General features: G+C 38.5%; 1 protein-coding gene across 1 annotated transcript; it reads left to right on the top strand.

Moving 5' to 3' along the window:
* Positions 1-15: 15 nt before the first annotated feature.
* On the top strand, positions 16-20924 carry LOC129767863 (CD151 antigen). The gene is made up of 4 exons (XM_055769107.1): positions 16-737; positions 19724-19963; positions 20024-20419; positions 20477-20924. The coding sequence occupies exons 1-4, from the start codon at positions 675-677 to the stop codon at positions 20846-20848; spliced, it is 1071 nt and encodes a 356-aa protein (XP_055625082.1). The 5' UTR covers positions 16-674; the 3' UTR covers positions 20849-20924.
* The last annotated feature ends 339 nt before the right edge of the window (positions 20925-21263 follow it).

A 21263-nucleotide genomic window follows, 5' to 3' on the forward strand; every position in this document is an offset into this window, starting at 1 on the left:
CTGAAACCCCGCAGTAGTAGGCGACGCGTGGAAAGTTGTTGGTAAAAAAAAAGAATGCTCGGTAATTTGGGCCACGCACCGCTGCACACTTTCGGTCGTTGTTCCCTGAAAAAGTTGAGTTGAAGCACTACTATAGAATGCTAAAGTTCACGAATTGAGAGAACTCGTAAGCACTGGAAACATTTAATTAGTGACGAGAATTATTAATAGAGAACGCGCGGAGCGGAGGTGGATTACCGCGGTAAAAAAATGCTTCCCAACATGAGAGTGCGTTCGCTTTTTTTTCTGTTTTGCCCACCGGCTTCCCGTTCCGAAACAATAACAATGCGCCCAACATTTGACGCCGCTAGCCAGCCTGTTGATGGCTGGTCAGTACTGCTCAGCAGGTGCTGCCGCGGCGCATTATCGGTTCGTTTTGTCCGCGGCGCGCCTCAGTTCTTTGTCGGCTTTTGCGTAGTGACGGTCGCAGTGCGCGTTTCGGTGGCGGCGATTTCGCAGTGATTCACGCGCTCACCCATCGATTGATTCGACACAATACACTGTGAATTCAAAATGTGCGAAATCTACACTGAGTTTTTCTTCTGTTTACAACGATCCCAAAAGTGAAAAATAACGTATTTTCGAGGAATCAGATATAATTGTTAAAAGTAACAACCACCAACGACGAGTGAGCGATGAAGCTTAGCAAAATATTCAACCATAAATTCGTGCTGGGCAGCTGTAATCTGATTTTCATGGTAATGATTTTCATTTTCCCCAAATGAGGTGTTCTCTCTATGATTGTGCTTCGAGCGGACATCGTTTGATGATACGTATTCTAGTGCAAGAAAAAATAAATAAATGAAACTGCGATGGTGTAATGCGATGTGACTGGAAGGAATGTCTGTAAAGCGCAGTTCCGGACTTCCATTCATCGGCTCGGTGTATTTTTGCTGCGATTGTTTTACGAAGCCAGTTTTACGCTTCATAGTGGATTCAATTGAAGCTTGTCTCCATTTGACAACATAGTAAACAGTGGCGGATGAAACGAGCGGATTCCAGCTCGTTCCCCTGGCGGGGGCTCATTGAAGAGGAGAGCCTACGACCAGCCATGAGTCATATCGGAGTTGAACAAGTGTATTTAAGGTGAAGGTGGAAGCTAGCCACAAATGGCTGCCACAATGGCGCTCATTTCTTTCATCTCCGTCCCTCACCCCTCGCCCGAAAATCAATAATTTCGCGAAACAGTGTGAAGAAAATTATCGTTTTCGCACACTTCCCATGGAGTAATATCAACCAAAATTTAATCGATTACTCACAAGATATCAAATTTTCATCTGCTGTCGCACTGTATAGTGAAAAACGTCGGAAAACTCGAGCAAGTGCTCTGAAAGTTAAATTTTCATTTTTCAATCTTCGGCAATGGTTTTGTTTGTGTTAGTGAAAGCATCGTTATTTTTTGACACTGATGCCAGACAACATCATCGAAACGGCTATCAAAACCACTCAATAAAATGTTATTCCTGAGTCATAGCCTTTCATGTCATGAAAATCAATAGAATAAAATAGTGTTGATATCAATACAATAATTATTTTTACGTTTAATGGGTCTATAATGTAAGTTTTAGCAACTTTAACATTGGGTAAGAAAATTGTATTGCAGAGCTCGGAACACTGCCACGGCTGCCTATGCTTTCAAAAACAATAAACGGAAAAGTATTACATTCAATCAAAATGTCTCAGCCAACGAAGAGAAGGGTTAAGGTTCTCCAACGTGAATATGTGAAAACAATACGACCAACGAAGGAAAATATTGAGGAATTATCAGCATCGAGTTACTATGCGGTAGAACTTGTTAATATCAAAAAAGCCCCAATTCGCATGTGTTATAAATATGCACATGTTACGCTCGCGTATAATCAGAATTTTACTTCATATGCAAAAATACCCCTTCTATATATTTATGTTTGCAATTGGCTTGGTTCATCGGAACATATCGTTCATACATTTAACTTCAGTATTGAATTGTTATTTTTTTTCAAATGTATTCAAAGACTCGTGTCAATGAAGCGCCACACAGTCTGATAAGTGAATTGATCTATTTACATGTGCTTTGCTCTTCTCTCACAAACACTATTACCCCATTTTTACACGTGGTTTTACCTATACTACTACAATGGCTAGCTTCCACCTTCACCTTAATGATTTCGTTGCTTTCTCGAACTCTTTCCTGGACTTTGTAGATACCCCGAATTTGTCAATCTGAGAACTTTTCAGTAATGAACAAAGTTCTGCAGTTTTCTGAATTCGATGAGGAAGCATCAAGATTGCTGGATTGGGGACTTGCTTGAGCTCAAGCTTGAGTATACTGTACAGTTCGTAGTTGCTCTCTGTAATTGACCTGAACTAGCGAAATTGAAAAAAAAACACACTGAATGACGCTTGGGAGTAGCAAACCATTCTCATTGTGCAAGTTTCGGTGAATCGAGCTTTAAATAGTCAATAACCACGCCGGCCACGTTCTTACAGTCACCAAAGGAAGGGAGGGAATTTTAGTATGATATTTGCGATCATAAGGGTCGTCTCTGTGGCGTGGTTCCCTAGCGATTATCATGGAAATAATTGTTGTTATATGGGAGAGCTAAAAATCAGGATTCACTGTGGTGAGTGATGTGTGTATGTGAACGCGAACTACCGATCACTCGACGAAACGAAAATCTGAAAATATCATGTGTAACACGCGGCAGAGAGTATCTTTAGGTAACCTGAGAAGGAAAATCGGTACAATTGATTAGACCGACTATATATTCTATTATTTATCGCAACTTTTTTGACGTAGAACTTCAGTCTTTCAGGAAGGGTGCCAAATCAGAAAACAGGTCACGTTTTTATGGAATAAAGTTAACGTTAATAACTATTTTCACTGTGAACGAATTCTCATGATTTGCATACCAAACGAATCGGAAATTCTCTAAGATTTGTTTGATATGCTATACATTACAATACGCTAATCTCTAAACGGTTTAAAATCATGAAAACTGGAAGAACTTCCTTTTTTCCCATACATTTGTTCTGCCGATTTGTGTGCTAACCCTATCCGTATTTCGAATGCTTAAAACTCGAACATTTCTTAACATATCGGAAAGATGTTTGCATCAATGGATAGGAAATATTTCTTCGCGTCTATCACAATCAATAAAATGTTATTTTTGGTGAGATGAACTATTAAATAATTGTAAAATGTCAAGCGTTACCTAAACGCCCTAACTGCCAAGTTTTGATTGGCCCGATTTACGGTTTCCCCAACACAGACTTCAAAATCGATGTACCTGTGGAAATCCGCTTTGCAAATATACATGCAAGTCAGGGATATTTTTTTCCCACCGAACTGTGTTTCCCTAACACGGACTTCAAAATTAATGTGCCTGGGGGAATCCGCTTTGCAAATACATGCAAGTCGAAGGTATTTTTTTGGTGTTGAGAACTTTTGTACTCGCTTGTCGTTGTGCAGGCCGGAATATGTTTCCCTAAAACGTACTTTTAAACTGAGAAGCCTGGAAAAATCGTCATTTCAGATACTAGAGGTAAATGAACTTTCGCGGTTCGAGAACTACGTAAACATGAGATGTGCAAAAATTTCAGAGGAAAATGTAAAATACAATGATCGTTTGACAATTCTTCCGTTTAATTATTTTGGTAGTCCTAGGCATCATATCAAACGTAAAAGAACGTTCATCAAATTTATTTGTAACGAAGAACATAATCTATTACAAAAATTTCGATGCATTCTAAAATAATATTCGAAATGGTAAACAAGTGGATTGCATAATATAATTGCGTAGTTCTACGACGAAAATATGCGGTCGAGTCCTAGATACAACCCCTTACAATTTTTTTATCGAAATACAATCGCGACGCTGGAGAGTCAACTGTGGGAAACCTGGAAAGATAACCGAGAGAAATCGTCTAAAATTAATCGACCCGGCGATATATTCCGTTGTTCATCGCGTGTACGCTTTATACAACTTCAATCGCGACGGCGCACAGTGGTCCCTGAGGAAATTTAGGCGGCCAAAACCCAAAAAACCCTAGTTGCATAAAAACACAAAAATCCTACAGTCCCTTATTCTAGGACGTTCAAGGCGTCTAGGATCACGCATCGTTGCTCTGACAACGCGATAAGATACCAGTTTCGCATGCTCGCCGTTGCCACTATTTCGCGTGTGTTTTTCTAACATGTGTTTTGGTGAAGTTTTTAAACGACTTTTTTGGCTCATTATGTTTCTTGAAGCATTTTTAAATGGAGAATTTGCATTTGTTGTCAGTTTCAAAATTCGGTTGGTTGTAGTTTGTGTTAACTCCACACAAAGTATGTACTATTTTGGAAGTTTCATTTTGCTTCGGATGGACTTATGAAAATTGCCCCGCATTTCCCCGCAAAACGTTTTTAATGAAAGTGTTCCTCAAATTGTCTTTTATCACTCAGCACTTGAGTTTTTCACCCGAAACTTTCCCTTTTAGATTTTTCTCAATTTTAACCCGAAATCAGCCATTCCATGCCAAACCGATATAGTGGTTCTCAGATTTTCCTGAAAAGTGGTAGTTTTGTTCTTTATCGCAAAACATTAGACCCGTACTTTTTAATTTTTGACGTAGGATTACGTCTTTCGGGAACATATTGGGGTACAAATTGAAAAACGAAAATTGAGCACATCGCGAAAGTTGTCCAATTTCAAACGCTTATTGTTTAGTCGTTTCATGATGGATTGATGAAAAATTTTTGCGTCAATCAATTTCGACGCTTCATAACAATTTTTTATATTGAAGAAAATAATGTATGTCATGTAACTAACTATCGAACTATTGAAAAATCTCAACCCCTATCCTAACGGAAATACCCACTTCTGATTGGTCGAAATTGACGACACATGCGGCGGGTCCCCAACAGAGGCATCAAAACCAAGCTGCCTGGGGGAAATCGGCATTGCAAATACATGAAAGTAGAGGGAGCTTTTGTTCCTACCGAAACGTATTTCGTAACAGAGACATCGAAACCAAGCTGCCTTGAGGAAATCGGCATTGCAAATACATGAAAGTAGGGCGAACTTTTGTTCTTCCCAGATGTGTTCCCTAACAGAGACATCAAAACCAAGGTGCACGAGGGAAATCAGCATTGCAAATATATGCAAGTCGGGAGCATTTTTATATTGTAAGTAAGGTGAGTGATACGATTAATTCTAGCAAATAAAATTAAAATTTGGAACATTAATGTTGGTTGCTTCGTGAAAAATTTCATATCTTTCACCGATTACCGTGCATTGCGAAAAATTAAGCACAAGTGTAAGTGTAAAATTGTATATGGTAGCAGTAGTGTTAAAAATGACTTGATATATATAACGATTTATTTCATTTTTCATAAATAAAAACCAAGGTGTGTTGCCGCTCGAGAACGGGTCGTTTGGTTTAAGCTGTCTGTTTTGTTGTATTCATTTTCACTCAAGGAAAGTTTATACGGCGAGAAAAATTGGAAAGTGAAAAAAATATTAGAAAAAGTGATTTCCCATATGCTCTACATATAGTATTAGGTGCTGTTAGTCCAAATAAATTTCGCATTGAGTTGAGAAAACACTCAGAAAGTAAAAGTTATAAAAGAAAATTACCTTCTCCATTTCAAATATGTTTTCTCTACATTAAAGTAACATGTTTTTACTGATGAGAAAAATTTATAATTGTGTTCGGTATTGGTAATTATCATATATTAAATTAAATTCATCATATATCGTTCCACTTCGATATATTTTATCTGACACGCACCATCCAACGACTGTTTACCATCCTTATGTCATCATCACTCGGTAAACACTGGTGGAGTGAACAAACAATATCCAACCACCAAACAAAACGGCCCTTTTCTGGGCCACCAAATCATTATCAGAGAGTTTAACGATGTAATTCTTCAGACATATCCAAAACCAACAGATAGCCTAACGGAATCCTACGTCAACTATGCGGTCGTGTCTCGGACACAACCTCCTGTGACTTTTTCAGTAGGGTGACCATTTCCATTTTAGGGTTGTCCGAAAAATCAACTTTTCCCTCTGTTTCCCAAAAATAATTTTTTTCAAAAATCCATAACTTTTGAACTACTAAACCGATTCAGATGATCGACTACACCTGCAGAAAATCTGTTCTCGTTATTATTGATTGTATTAGTTTTTTTTTATTGTTTTCATAGTCTCGGGACCAAGGGCGCTATATTTTTTCATATTTTTTTTCTGAAAAGCTGAGGATTTTTAACATAATATATGTCGAAACCAGAGAGGCGTTTCTTTTCGTTCTTGAGTTATGATTTTTAAAAGTTAAACGATGGTTCGAAAAATCTACTTGTGAACTCTGTGTATCCAAAAACATACATTTTGATACCAAACACGCCCCCTTTTTCGTGTGTTTTTTTTTTCTGAATCTAGACTGCATACTATCATTTACTAAAATTTTCGATCTGCCGCCACGTTGTTCAATTAAATCGTATCATTACTGTATTGTTACTGAGCCGATTTCGGAGCTTATTTTTGTTCTGATTATATTAAGAAAAAGATTCGTTCGAAAGTTGCCGAGGAGTGAGGCATAGTGAGAACGTTACAAACAAGGCATCGATGCGCCGAAAATGAGAGCGAACCGTCAATTTTTTTTGGGTATCCAATTTTTGTCGACCAATCTTGCACATGTTCGTCATCTGAAAATGTGATTTCCCTATGGAATAATTTTACCTTTAGGGTATGGAAATCATTCTCCAGATCTGGTATATTCCCCTCGTAGAACCCTGGAAACGCCTCTAACACAACGTTAATGCTTGTCAATTTGGAAAGGTTTCTGGGATTTAACATTGTCGCAGTCTTGAGCATCGAATCATCAAAATCGAATCTTTTTCTCATTGGCTTGATCAGCTCCATGAAAAAACTGCGACAAATATTCTTAACACATTAAGGACCGCACGTTTTGGGGCAAACTTGAACGCTTCATTTGTTTGGATTCTACGAATGAGATTGTTTCCTTCGGTGTGGATGAGACGAAGGCGAGCCATCGGTAGACCTTGTTAGATTCTTGGAAAACCAAGGATTTAACCATCAAGTGTAGAAAACACGGGTTATTTCGTGATCCATCCGTAACAGACGGAACGCGAAATACGAGAAAACTTGTGAGCGGTCCGCAATATGTTAAGAAAGAACTATCTTTTGGTGTTTATTGTTCTGATAGTTTCATCTGCTGCCAGTCCAACCTAAAAATTCTTTCCGCTTTTTGAATGATCTTCAAATTTAATGGCATTGGACATTGGAACAACGTAAAATTTCTCGCAGATATTAGTGAGAATGGTTAAATGGTTGGATATAAATCTTTCTGCTCTTCATTTAGCATCGTGAATTCAGGGGTTTCAGCCTGTAACAAACGATTCAATCTATTGATCTGGGACAAAACACACTCCAAAAAAGCAACAGAGGTTTCGTCATTAAAATAGTTGAGTAAAATAGTACTTTGATTTTTATCACATTCATACTAAATGGTGAAAAATAAACACTGAAAATCGTGAAATGCATCTCTTCACCACCGCTGCTAACGAAAGCCAACGGATGGCCGAAGGGTATAGAATTGAAAGTGACTTGAGTTCCAAAATTTCCTGTATTATCTCGAATTCGTTAGTCCTTTTTAGGCTATTGGATATAAAGGGATATATGTCCCTCAATAAATTCTCAAGATAGTCAGGGATTTTCTCGCATGCATAACTAGCACACAAAGCCAGCGAATGACATGTACATTTAACGACAACTAGATCTGGGCAATCGGTTTTTATCAATGTGTCTGTGGTGGGATCTAGTTTTTCAAAGTTTGTGCAACATCCGTGTTGTCCCTTCAGAACGGCCAGTGGATTTTCGTCAAAGAGATTCCTTGTGACTTGCACTGTGGTCACACGTATTGTAGAGCTTGTCACTACGTTGAGACGGCAAACTTTAGGAACGTTAGTATCATCGAAGAAGAAGATAGAAAGCATCGTATGAACGATGTGTATCGATGATGGAATCGATATTATTATTTCATCTTCGAATCACAATTTCTTGCGTCGCTGTGCAGTCGCCAGTAGTGTCTTGAACAACATTCGCATTGGATATACACACGTGCTCTTCAGCTGGTGTTTCATAAGGATACTGAGAACCGTTATGTATTAGGTGTACCGATAAGTTTTATCGGTTTTACAACAGATGACGTAACTTAATTATTATTCCAGTGAATCAAATTTCCAGACATTCGTTGGAAAGCTTCTGTCATTGCGTGTCTTTTTCAATATATGTAAAAAAGATGAAGCGTAAACAACATTGTTTTTGACGTAGGATTACGTCTTTCGGGAATATATTGGGGAACAAATTGAAAATCGAAAATCGAGTACATTGTGAAAATTGTCCAATTTCAAAACCTTATTGCTCAGTCATTTCATGATGGATTGATGAATTTTTTGCGTCAATCGATTTCGGTACTCCATAACAATTTTTTATATTGAAGAAAATAGTATATGTCATGAAACTAACTATCAAATAATTGAAAAATCTCAACCCTTATCCTAACGGAAATACCCACTTCTGATTGGTCAAAATTGACGACACATACGGCGGGTCCCTAACAGAGAAATCAAAACCTAGCTGTCTGGGGGAAATCGGCATTGCAAATACATGATAGTAGAGGGGACTTTTGTTCCTACCGAAATGTGTTCGCTATCAGAGATATCAAAACCAAGCTGCCTTGGGGAAATCGACATTGCAAATACATGAAAGTAGGGGGAACTCCCACCGAAATGTGTTCCCTAACAGGGGGACTTTTGCTCCCATCTTTTGATGTCTGAAGCAAGCTGCCGGGGGAAATCGGCATTGCAAATATGTGCAAGTCGGGGAATTTTTCTTTTGCAAGTTAGATGAGTGATACGTTTAATTCTAGCAAAAAAATATTTGGAACTTTGATGTTGGTTGCTTCGTGAGATTTCATTTCAATGACCGATCGTGTATTGTCAAAAATATAGCACAAGTGTAATTGTAAAATTGTATATGGTAGCAGTTGTGTTAAAAATGACTTAATATATGAAACGATTAATTTCAATTTTCATAAATAAAAGCCAAGGTGTGTTCCCGCTCGAGAACGAGTCGTTCAGCTTAAGCTGCCTGTTTTGTTGTGTTCATTTTCACCCAAGGAAAGTTCATGCGGCGAGAATAGTAGCAGAAGTGGAGAAATATTTGAAAAAGTGATTTCCCATATGTCCTACATATAGTATTAGGTGTTGTTAGTCCAATTAAAATTCGCATTGGGTTGAATAAACACTCAGAAAGTAAAAATTATCGTTAAATTACCTTTTCCATTTCAAATATGTTTTCTCTATATTGAAGTAACATGTTTTTACTTATTAGAAAAATTGATAATTGTGTTCAGTATTGGTAATTTTCTTATATTTCATTGATGAGTTTTTTTTCTTTATTTCATTCATACATAATACAGGATGTATCTCGATGTAACCGTCTTCGACAAATTTGGTACATATGATAGAGCGCTCATTTTTATGTTATCAAAAATAGGGTGACCAAATTGTCGATGAAATAAAAAATGTAACTTTCTTATCTTTATAGATAGAGGTAAACATAGTTCAACAATATTGTTGTCCCAGTTATTTGAGATATCTTTGTCGAACAAAGTTTTTTTATATCTCTTGAAATAACCAATATAGCGCCTTTTTTCCGAGATGCGTTACGGTCATCATGAAAAAAAAGGTTTTTATACTCTAGCTTTTATATTTCAAATTCTACATACAAATTTTCTTCGAAAGACTTTTTGAGCTTACTAATACAAACGCTTTGCGATGCAGTACATGTCAATATCTCAACTTCACTCAAAGTTATTGATATTTCTTCCCAAAAAATACTCTCTCTTCAATTGCTTGTCATTTTTTCTGGGACAAACATAAACAAAGTTTATTGGCTGCATTTGAAAGAACATAGTTCACTCTACATGATGTGTGATTTAGAAAACTATGTTATTTCTCGTGTTTGAGTAAATCGAATTTGAAATCATGAGTTTTTGGATAAAAAACCATCAATAACTTTGAGTAGGATTAAGATATTAACAAGTCATGCCTCGTATGAAGTCGTATGAAGACACTTTTGATGTAGAATTTGAAATATAAAAGTTAGAGTAAAAAAAACCGCTTTCATGGTCACCCTAATGCAACTTAGGAGAAAAAGCGCTAAATCGATTATATTAAAAGATACAAAAAAGCTTTGTTCTACAAAGCCATTTAAAATAATTGGGGCTAGCAATATTGTCGAGCTATGTTTACCTCTATCTATAAAGATAAGAAAGTTAGATTTTTCATTTCATCGACAGTTTTGGTCACCCTACTTTTGATAACATAAAAATGAGCGCTCAACCATATGTAACAACATTGTCGAAGACAGTTATTGTCTAAAGAATAAATATCAGCCACAAAGTTGTTTTTTTTAAACTAAATTGCATTAGGGTAACCATGAACAAAACGGTTTTTTTATTATAACTTTGATATTTCCAATTGTACATCAAAACTGTCTTCGTACGAGTTTTAGAGCTTATCAATACCAATATTTTGCGATGCAGAATTTGTCAATATCTTAATCCTGCTCAAAGTTATTGATGACGTTTCACCCAAAAACTCATAATTTCAATTTTAATTTACTCAAAAACAAAAAAAAACATATCTTCGAAAATCACATATTATATAGAGTGAAATTTGTTCTTTCAAATTCCGTCAACAAACTTTTTTTATGTTTGCCCCAGAAAGAATGGCAATCAATTGAAGAGAGCGTATTTTTTGGGAAGAAATATCAATAACTTTGAGTGAAGTTGAGATATAGACAAGTTCTGCATTGCAAAATGTTTGTATTATTATGTTCTAAAAATCTTTCGAGGACAGTTTGTTATCGAATTTGAAATATAAAAGTTAGAGTATAAAAACCGTTTTTTCATGGTGACCCTAACGCAACACAGAAAAAAGGTGCTGTATTGGTTATTTCAAGAGATAGAAAAAAACTTTGTTCCACAAAGATGTCTCAAATAACTGGGACTACAACATTGTTGAACTATATTTACCTCTATCTATAAAGATAAGAAAGTTATATTTTTTATTTCCTCGAAAATTTTGGTCACCCTATTTTTGATAACATTAATGTGAGCGCTCTATCATATGTAACAACTTTGTCGAAGAGAGTTTTTGTCTAGAGAATAATCGTTGAGCTCTAAATGCTAATTTCCACTTAAATGCATCTCCTGGGCCATTGTACACTGGTGGAGTGAACAAACAATACCCAACAACCAAACTAAATTGCCCTTTTCAGGGCCACCAAATCATTATCGGAGAGTTCAACGATGTAATTCTTCAAACATATCCAAAATCAACAGATAGCCTAACGGAATCCTACGTCAACTATGCGGTCGTGTCTCGGACACAACCCTCCTGTGACTTTTTGGCCACTTCGAATATGTCGAATTTCGTACCAACCAGTGTTTTTGCGGGGAGTGTTACTTCGTTACTTCAATATGAAGAAAAAAAACTACGGAAAGTCATCATATTTTGGTGGAAGTTTATAGTGACCATGCTCCAACTGAGCGTTTCAGACGTGGTTTGCACGGTTTAAAAGTGGTAATTTTAAGTTGGAAGACGAAGAACGTTCCGGACCGCCAAGAAAGTTTGAAGATGAATAATTGGAGGCTTTACTCGATCAAGATCCGTCACAAACGCCACAAGAACTTGCAGATACACTTGGAGTAGCTCAGCAACCCATATCCGATCGTTTAAAAGCAATGGGAATGATCCGAAAGATAGGACGTTGGGTGCCATATGAATTGAAGCCACGAGACGTCGAACGCCGTTTTTTCACGTGCGAACAACTGCTCCAACGGCATAAAAGAAAGGTTTTTTTGTGCATCGAATCGTTACTGGCGATGAAAAGTGGGTCCATTACAATACGAGCAAAGACACGATAAGGTTATTTTACAGCACGACAATGGTTGGTCGCATGTCGCGAAACCGGTCAAAACATACTTGGAAACACTGAAACGGGAGGTCCTATCCCACCCGCCGTATTCTCCAGACATTGCTCCGTCCGATTACTACCTTTTTCGATCGATACAACATGGTCTGGTTGACCAGCTGTAGCGTTGCCACACCCTTGCTCCTGTGCACCTGTGGACCACTCTGTATTTGACTTTATTTTCACCTTTATTTTCAATATCACTATTAAAGCACTGCCAATCGGGAGCTTATCTTCTGTAAGCTAAATATATGCGGAACCTAATGTTACACCTAATCCAACACCAAGCACTTAGCGAAAAGGGATCGAGAGCGGCACCCAGAATCCCACCGCTGTCACCAACAATTGTTTTTTCGTTTATAGTAGTCTAGCTTTTATATAAATTTTTCATATATTACATCTGTTTTTTTTTTACATTTTGAACCAACGATTTGCAAGGTTTAAATCGGTCTCACATTATTTGTTTTACATAATTTACTAGAATTCTTTATCTGGTTTCCACACATGGTTGCTATTCTATTTATTTTAGTGTTGGATTCTCAGTACATAATAAAAGATCATGGAACGCGGAATCCGATTTAGATACTTCATGTTAACTTTGAATATTTTCCAAATATGACAATCGTCTAAATATTGACACAAAAATAACTGCCTCGCATCTAATACGATTATTTCCCTTGATGAATTAATTGGCTTTTAATTTTATTTTGATAATTTTTTTTTAACTTTAATGCTTTATGGGAAAGTTGATGGAATATCATATAGCTCCTATGTCTAGTATTACCGAAATTAGTGCTCCTCTAGATTGTCACCTTGTTAGATCCGTATCGCAGTGAGATTACTGTCTGTCCGACTCACATTTGCTCCTCCGAGAACTGACGTTTGTTCCTGTCTTCCTCCTTTGACCAACGGATAGTTTACCACATTTGATCCGATGTAGATAGACATCTCGGGACCACAGTCCAGCGAAAACATGAATCGTGAATCAAACTTCTCAGCAGACAACGATGGCTCAACCAAATGAGCTTCTCCAACCGACTCCGTGCGGGAATCATTTTTCTTCAACATGCTTTCCACTTTGCTTTATATGCTCGACAGCATATCCTTATTGTTCGATCGATCCGAAACAAGCGATTCATTACCGGAATTTTCTTCTTTGGAGATCACTACCACAGGGGGATGGTTTTTCTTGGCTCAACTATACTAATAATTTCCCACATTTTTTTTTTCACTACGGTATGTTCATTTTCGAACGTCACTTATTGTACCGCATTATGCTGATTCATATTTTTTCGATTTTTCTCCTCTCTCACTACAATCTCTGTCCACGCACATTTTCTCAACTAGGGATTCTGTTCGATTCCCAGATTACCTTCAAGGAAATCAACACTTTGTAAACACCACGATGGGTGGGCTGCTGTCCCCACTTGGACAGCATCCCACCGCTGTCACCACTTGTAGCGTTGCCTGAACGGTCTTGGCTTTCTTTCATACAACTAAAACTCGACCAATCGTTTTAGCGTGCAACTCTCGACTCTTTTATTTTTCCGAAATTAATTCTACAAACTAATTCTTCTACCTTCGAATTTCTGGGGAGGCGCTTGGAGTTACCTCGCTATATCTGGCGATAAATAATTATGCGCCGAGTAATCAAAAAATGTCCCGTGTGTGTTGAACTGCCACGAACCGAATGGAAACTTGAGATTTGTTTCACTCGCACAAAAATAACAAAATTGATGTACGTAAAAAAAATGTAGACTCGGTACCAACATAATGTAATTAGAGAAGTGTTCGATTTTCGACAAAGGGTGATGCACTTTTGGATCTTGACGACAAAGCGCAAGTGTGCTTCAATGAAATATGAAAAATGGAGCGAAGCATTCTCCAAGCGTCTCTATAATGATGTCTGAAGCGATTAGGGCCGCTTCACAGCACTTCTTCAATTTTGATGAAATCAAAAATTGGATCGACTCGTGGTAAGCCGACAAACCGGTCGAATATTTCCGCAAATGGATCCGTGAATTGCCAGAAAAATGGGAAAAAGTTGAGATTGGCGATGGGCAATACTTTGAATATAAAATTTGTAACCATTTTTGCAGAATAAAGCATTAATTCTTGCAAAAAACCAAGAAACTTACCGGTACTCCTATTATTGTTATTCACAGATGCGTGAACAGATTTACTAGACATTGAAATTCTTCTACAAAAAAGTAGAAGGGTCTGAGCCTAGGGGCACGAACGGAAGTTTGACGTAGGACTATGATCGTTCAGAACATTTGGTTACTATAAATGTAATTCTTTTCATTGTTCAGAATGATGTTAGTTTAAGTACTCTAAATAGTAGCCCTGAAAAAGGCCGTTTGTTGTATGTACTCATAACCTTCAAACATTTTGTAACGATCAAAGAAAGACAATAAGCTTCTAGCAGGAAGTTCAACTGTCTATATGAAAATGATTAATGAATATCAGAGGGACACATAACAGGGTGAAATGGTAGATGAAGTATATGTGAATGGGTAAACAAAAAAATGATATCGTCATTGATTACCTTGAATATGAAATTTATGGGGAAGAAACGAAAAAACAAGTTGAAAACACTCACGATTTCGTGATATTTTGAGGTAAAATACACATGAAATCATGAAGTTGCTTTATTTTTAATGAATAGCTATGGTATTGTGATTTCTTTCTATTGTCTTATTCTTATTATAAGGCATCGAGAGCAGTAGCTTTTTCGGTGAAATAATGTTCGTTTGCAGACTATCACAATCAAGTCGTATTGGTTCTACTGCTCAATCTATCAAGAAGGAATTGAGTCATTATGAAATGAATATGAGTCATGAAGATTATTGACGTAGGACTACGTCTAACCGGAAGATATAGGGGGTGAAATGGAAATCTAGGCACTGAACAAGTAGGAAAAAATGCAAGATTTGGAACGCTTATAACTCGAGCATTTCTCAATAGATCGCAAAGGTTTTTGCATCAATTGATAGGACATGTATCTACGCATCTATCATAATGAATAACATTTCATTGTCCAAGCATTGTCCAATTGCACTATGTGCCCATTTTTGATCGGTCCATTCTGTGCTCCTCAAATCGTACCGACCAAAACGGGCAACCAGAGCAGCAGCGAAATAGAATGAAGCACGATTGGAAAGGAAAAAGAAAAAAAATGAACGAAACATTGGTCGCAGTCTCACACATGCGTAATTCTCGAGCCAGCCAGTCAGCTTAGAAATCCCCGCTCCGCTGCCGTAACGATCATTCCAATCGAAACCGTACACCACATCATTTCGCATCACATCACATCAACAAACCAACACAAGCAGCCATGTCTGGACATGACAAAGGAGGAAAAGTGAACGGAAAGGCAAAATCCCGCTCGAACCGTGTTGGCCTGCGATTCCCCGTAGGTGAATTCGCCAATTGCTCCGCAAGGGTAGCTAGGCCGAGCGCGTTAGTACCAGTGCACCAGTCCACCTAGCTGGCGTTATACAGTTTCATCCGCCGAAGTGATCGAGTTAGCTGGCAAAGCTGCTCGCGACGATAAGAAAACCCGCATTCGGAACAGAACACATTCGGTTCGGTGGACATCAAGACAACAAGCAGTTGCAGCGAGTGGCGAGTGGCAAACGCAATCGCAAAACGGCAGCAGGTAGCAGAAGAAAAAAGTTTGTTCTTTATACAATCTGCTTTGGTGGCAAATCCAGAACAAGGCGGCATCGAGTGCGTTCGAAATGGTTTTTTTCAAAACCACGAGTACAAAGTTTTCTAAATTGGAACCATTCCATAAAACAAGGCGCTTATCAGGGCCATTAAACCTTTCAAAAAAGAGTTTACGAAATACAGTTCAATGCTTTCTAAAATAATATCCAAAATAATAATAAAACACAAATTGATTTTTTCATAATTTGTTTTCCAGGATCTGATGAGTATGTGAATTTGGCAGTTGTTCTGAGCTTATTGATAGTTGGAGACTTTCCTGATTATTCAATTTTCACCAATTCTTAAATTGTTTCCAGATTGAAAGTACAGTAATTTACAATTAGTTCAACATTTAGCTAATTGGACGGACATGTAATGCGACATATTTAGTTGGACATTTTTGTAAACATAGAGTTCGTGGTCCAAATTATGACCCCACATTGAAAGCCGACACTGTACCACTGTCATCGCAAATGTTCAATTACAGGTTAAAATCGCCTGCGACACTGAGTGGTGCTTCGGCATGTCGCATTGAATGTAATTTACTGTACAACATGTCACAAAGCTGGATGGGAAGAAATTTTCCAACTGTGAAAGCTGTGGCGAGTGGCAAACGCAATCGCTAAACAGGAAGGTTTAGCCGAACAAGATGGGGATATCGAGTGATAACAAAACAATAAACTCTTTAGATAAAAGATAATTTTGTGATCCTGAAAAGGACCCTTTTTAGCCTGCATGTGAATCCAACGAGCGAACAAATCGTAATGAATGTATTTTTTGCCATCGCTGCCTTTTAACGCTCTTTCGTTCGTCTCGTTGGGCTCGCCCCTTTGGCTGAGTCTGCCGATTTGTCTCTATCCTGTGAGCGTGTACCGCTAGAGTACAAAAGGCGCGGATCCGCTGAAAAATATATCATTCTCTTTCAAACCGTAAATCAGTGTGGTTGTATGGCATCGTTTCACATCACATCGCATCAACGGATTGGTGCCAGAGCTCCAGTATACCTAATAGCGGTTATAAAATTTCGGCCGCCGGAGTGCTCGAGTTGGCTTGCAAAGCTGCTCACGACAATAAGAAAACCCGCCTACAGAACAGAGCACATTCGGTTCGGAGGCAACACCTAGTTTCAGCGAGTGGCGAACGCAATCGCAAAACGGCAGCAGGTAGAAGAAGGAAAAAGTTTGTTTATACAGACTGCTTTGGTGGCAAAACCAGCCACCGTAAAACACGGCGCTTTTCAGGGCCATTAAACCTTTCATGAAGAGTTATTGAAAGTTTTTCACAATACCAATGCATTCTAAAGTGACATAATATGACATATAATATAAACGGATTTATTTTGTTTATGCTTGTTCTTGAACTTATTGGTGGTTGGGGTCTTTTAAATTGATCATTCAGTTTTCACAAACCCATGCATGGTTCCCGAATTGAAAGTGGCTTCAAATTACAACACATTGTATGCAGGATGGCATTCACGAATTTTCTCGGTAGCAAGAACTGCTTTCTTTGGTTGATAACTGATGTTGAAAATTGACTGACGTTACATCTGCATTGTATAGAAACAGAACTAAGGAGCAACATGATGAGCTATGTATTTCCTGCTGCTCTGTTCTTATTTTAAAGGACTTTAATCCAAAGGTCATCCGTCCCTGTATTCACTGTTGGTTTTTCAGAACGCTTATAGCTCGTTTATTTCTCGACAGATCGTAGAGTTCGTCTCCAAAACCTCAGTTCTTTTTCATTTTTATTTACTTTGTTTGCGGAAACTACAAATCTTACAATTCATTCGTCTCCGAAACACGGAAACAGTTTAAGGTACGGTAATGTGCTCAATAGTGAAATATATGATAGTGAATGAGCTGATGACCACCTATGTTTCCCCTATCACAGCCATCATTTTGATTGTACGATATGTGCATACGCCGAAAGATGCCCGGCGTTGAACATTTAATAAGTACAAAGTCTTCGGAAAAAAATCAAGAATCAAATTGAGAAAGTTTGTAAAAAAAAAACGCAAAAACACAACACCAAAGGTTCTTTTCAGAACCCCCAACATGTCCATAAAGAGTAAACAGTAAACTAATCCATTTTTCAGGTAGATAGGTAGGTATTCACGTAGAAGAAAATATTGAAACAATATTTGTATAGTCCTACGTCACTCCGGTTATGTCTCCGATATTACCCACCCGTCTTGTTATTATTTCATTTCGTTTCATTTTTATGATGCGATGTAATGCCGATCTCAATAAGCCCTCGCATGATAATCACTGCCTCCTCCTAATTAATGAACGATCACTGTATGGGTGACACTTTTCTCGTTGCTTTGATGAAATCTTGCATGAAGTTTTAATGATGCCTGAAGTCTCGCATCTGATTACTTTAACATCTTGCTGATTTGTTAGATAGAACGAATTATTGCACGCAATTTTGTGTTACATACAACATTCATGGGAACGACGTTGGAAGAAAGAATGCATAATACATGATTTACCTTCGCATCCGCTCGCAAAACATACCTCTTTTATTTGTTAAATTGCTCACTTGTTTCATTATTTCCACTATTGATGTCTCAGGCGAAAAAAATGCTGGATATAATTGCCGTCTAATGGTATATATTATATTATAACATATATCGTAAGAACGATTCTGCGTAATATGCATTTGAAAACTCTTAATAAGCGTTACATTTTTCGTAGAGTGACCCCCCTGTATAGAAATCAAAGATGTAGTCCTACGTATATTGTTGCATAAAGTATAAGATTAGTATACTTCCTCGCTGTGGTGGCTGAGAGCAGACAAACAACCACAAAGGGTTAACTTGCATTTTAGCGTTGCGCAAGAAAAATTACTCTTGCTTAGACGCCATTTTGAGAACTAAAGAACGCCAAAATCTAAATAGAACAATCATTCTACACGAATACACCTACAAAATGAAGGTTGCTCTGGTCTCTAAATGCACACTTAAAAAAGTACGTTAAATTTAACTAGAGTAAAATTGGATAAGTGGCAGCCTAAATAACATTTGGTCTGTACATATAACCAAATCGATAATACTTACATTATTTACATTCAACTCAGGGCTGTGGGCAGTTGCGTGAAGTTGTATGTTGCAATGTTCCAAAAAATGAGCACGACCTCGAGATAGGCATCGAATGTTTACAATCACATTCTGCAGGCTATTCCTCTGAACTCCAGGCGTTTCACAGCATTCAGCGATGAGTTCAGAGAACAGGTCAATGTCTGCCCTAATGGCTCCGAACTGGTTTGCATCTCAATGCGACATGCGACCCGATGGCAATCATATCAGTCACTCTTCAACTGTGAAAATTGTCCCAGTTGCATACATTCCGATTTTCTAAACAAACTTTCCCACATACAGACAGTATATTACGATAGTCGGCTTGTTGTAACATTTGATAAAAAGAGTTTGCATACTCAGTCGGGACGGGACGGACCACAAGTCATCAGCTCTCTCATAACGATGAATAATGTAAAGTATGAGCGCGCGATGAATAAAACAAACCACTTTCGTTAATTTGTTGCGTTCATCATGTGAACTGAAACGGGTAAATACTGCCCCGCAAAAGAGTACCCCAAACCAGCAAAGCTGAGTAGCCCACATGTGTGAAGATTTTCCGTCCGTCTGTGCTGGCAAATACGGAGAAAGGAGTATAAGCTTAGTTGATATGCGGAATGGCAATTGAAAAAAAAACACTAAAACATCTCGCATAGATTCATTGGAAAACAATCAATTATAAATGATGAATGGGCGAAAAGGAGCGAGAGATTGTACGCATATTTTTTGCGTTACTTTCCGTTTCACTAACTACTATTGTATGTGAAAACATTTGTTTAGTTTGGTGTGAGGTTTAACACGCAGCCTCACATCGATGTTGTGATTAATCGAATCAATGTTTTCGTATCTAATTGATTACTTTCAGCTATGCGGTATTACACTCCTTGCCACCGGATTTTACATGTTCACAGATGCACCTCGGATATTGTTGTCCCGGTTGCTGATATCGACCACCGAACACCACAAAACGCTGCTGTCGGAGTTGGAGCAGCCGCTATTCTACTATGTCGCGTTGGGATTGACCATGGCCGGTCTGGTGGCGATCACCGCTTCCCTGCTCGGATGCTGGGCCACCTGCATGAATACATACTGTGTGCTGACGTTTGTGAGTCTTGTTAGTTCATACTGATTTAGGCATAGTACTTACCGCATCACCATATTCTAGTACTTCCTCATAATCATGACCCTGTTGATAGCGGAGTTTGGCGTCTGTCTGATGATCACCGCTTGGCCCCAGTGCCTCGGATTAAATCTGGACGAAACAGCCATGGTGAAGGCACTCCAGGGTAGTTATGGGGTGCCTGGTCACGAACAGTTTACCGCCGCTATGGATCTCGCCCAGACGATCTTCGAATGTTGCGCCATCAATACTGCCATTAACTACGATACAGCCCTGTGGAAGCTGCAGAGTTTGGGCAAAAAGGAGCTCACCGTGCCGCTGACGTGTTGCAAACTGCAAAACCGCTACGAATACGGTGCCTATTTGGACCCAATCCCAAGGAATCTGACACTTTGTCAAGCGCTTCAACCCCATGATTACGAGGGGCATCGTCATTTGGACGTGAGTCAGAAAAAAAACGGATCGCTTTGTCTGGTAATATAAATGTTCCAATTTCAGGGCTGCCTGCATCGGATCGACATCTGGTACCGGGAGCAGTACTTTATGTTCCTCTGCGCGGGGCTCATGGTTGCTGTGATTGAATTTTGCGTTCTGCTTAGCATTATTCTGAGCTGTACCAAACTGCCGCGTAAATCGGCCATTGTGGACACGAGAGACCGGCTGCAACCGGGAGTAGCACTTGTCTCACATCCCAGTGGGCGCCTTAGCGTCCGGGACAACATCTATGAGAGGGAGCTGCCGACACCTGTGCCGGTGCCGAGTATTCGTGATACATACATTCAACCCAAAGAGTACACCAAATCGAGGCACGAGATTCCGTTCAACACCGGTTCACATTACTATCAGATTTCGAAGAGTTACCTCGTGTAGGAAGGAAGAAACGAAGGAGTGTGAGGTAGGATTTTTTAGTATTAAGATTGTGACTATTTTCCGGTATAAATTTGTAAGGTCAAAACACCCGCAGCTAGCCAAATCATTTCGATGACAATTCCCATTTTTTTTTGTAGAAAAATAGAGCATCGGAGCACCAAACACTTCTTACACTTCCGGAATCACTGCTCATTCAAAAGCAGCGTTCCTAATGAAATGTTTCGGCACAAATTTGTTTTGAAAGTGTTATTCTATCAATGTTGAAAAAATTACGTCTACGACTACGTCTAATTAATATTAGGCTGTCAAAAAAGTCCTGCGGTATTTCCGCGAGGTGTCGTTGTAAGCGCGTAGTTCTAGTTGTATTCATTGTATCGAGTCATATTATAGCTTGTTGGAAAGGTATTTTTGTGCG

The sequence above is a fragment of the Toxorhynchites rutilus genome, chromosome 2 (assembly GCF_029784135.1).
Source record: "Toxorhynchites rutilus septentrionalis strain SRP chromosome 2, ASM2978413v1, whole genome shotgun sequence".
In the NCBI taxonomy this organism is placed as follows: Eukaryota; Metazoa; Arthropoda; class Insecta; order Diptera; family Culicidae; genus Toxorhynchites; species Toxorhynchites rutilus.

Excerpts from the sequence above, each read along its gene's own strand:
- LOC129767863 (XM_055769107.1), top strand. The coding sequence starts at position 675 with ATGAAGCTTAGCAAAATATTCAACCATAAATTCGTGCTGGGCAGCTGT. Across the intron at positions 738-19,723 it reads GCTGTAATCTGATTTTCATG|CTATGCGGTATTACACTCCT; the intron begins GTAATGATTTTC and ends GATTACTTTCAG. Across the intron at positions 19,964-20,023 it reads CATACTGTGTGCTGACGTTT|TACTTCCTCATAATCATGAC; the intron begins GTGAGTCTTGTT and ends ACCATATTCTAG.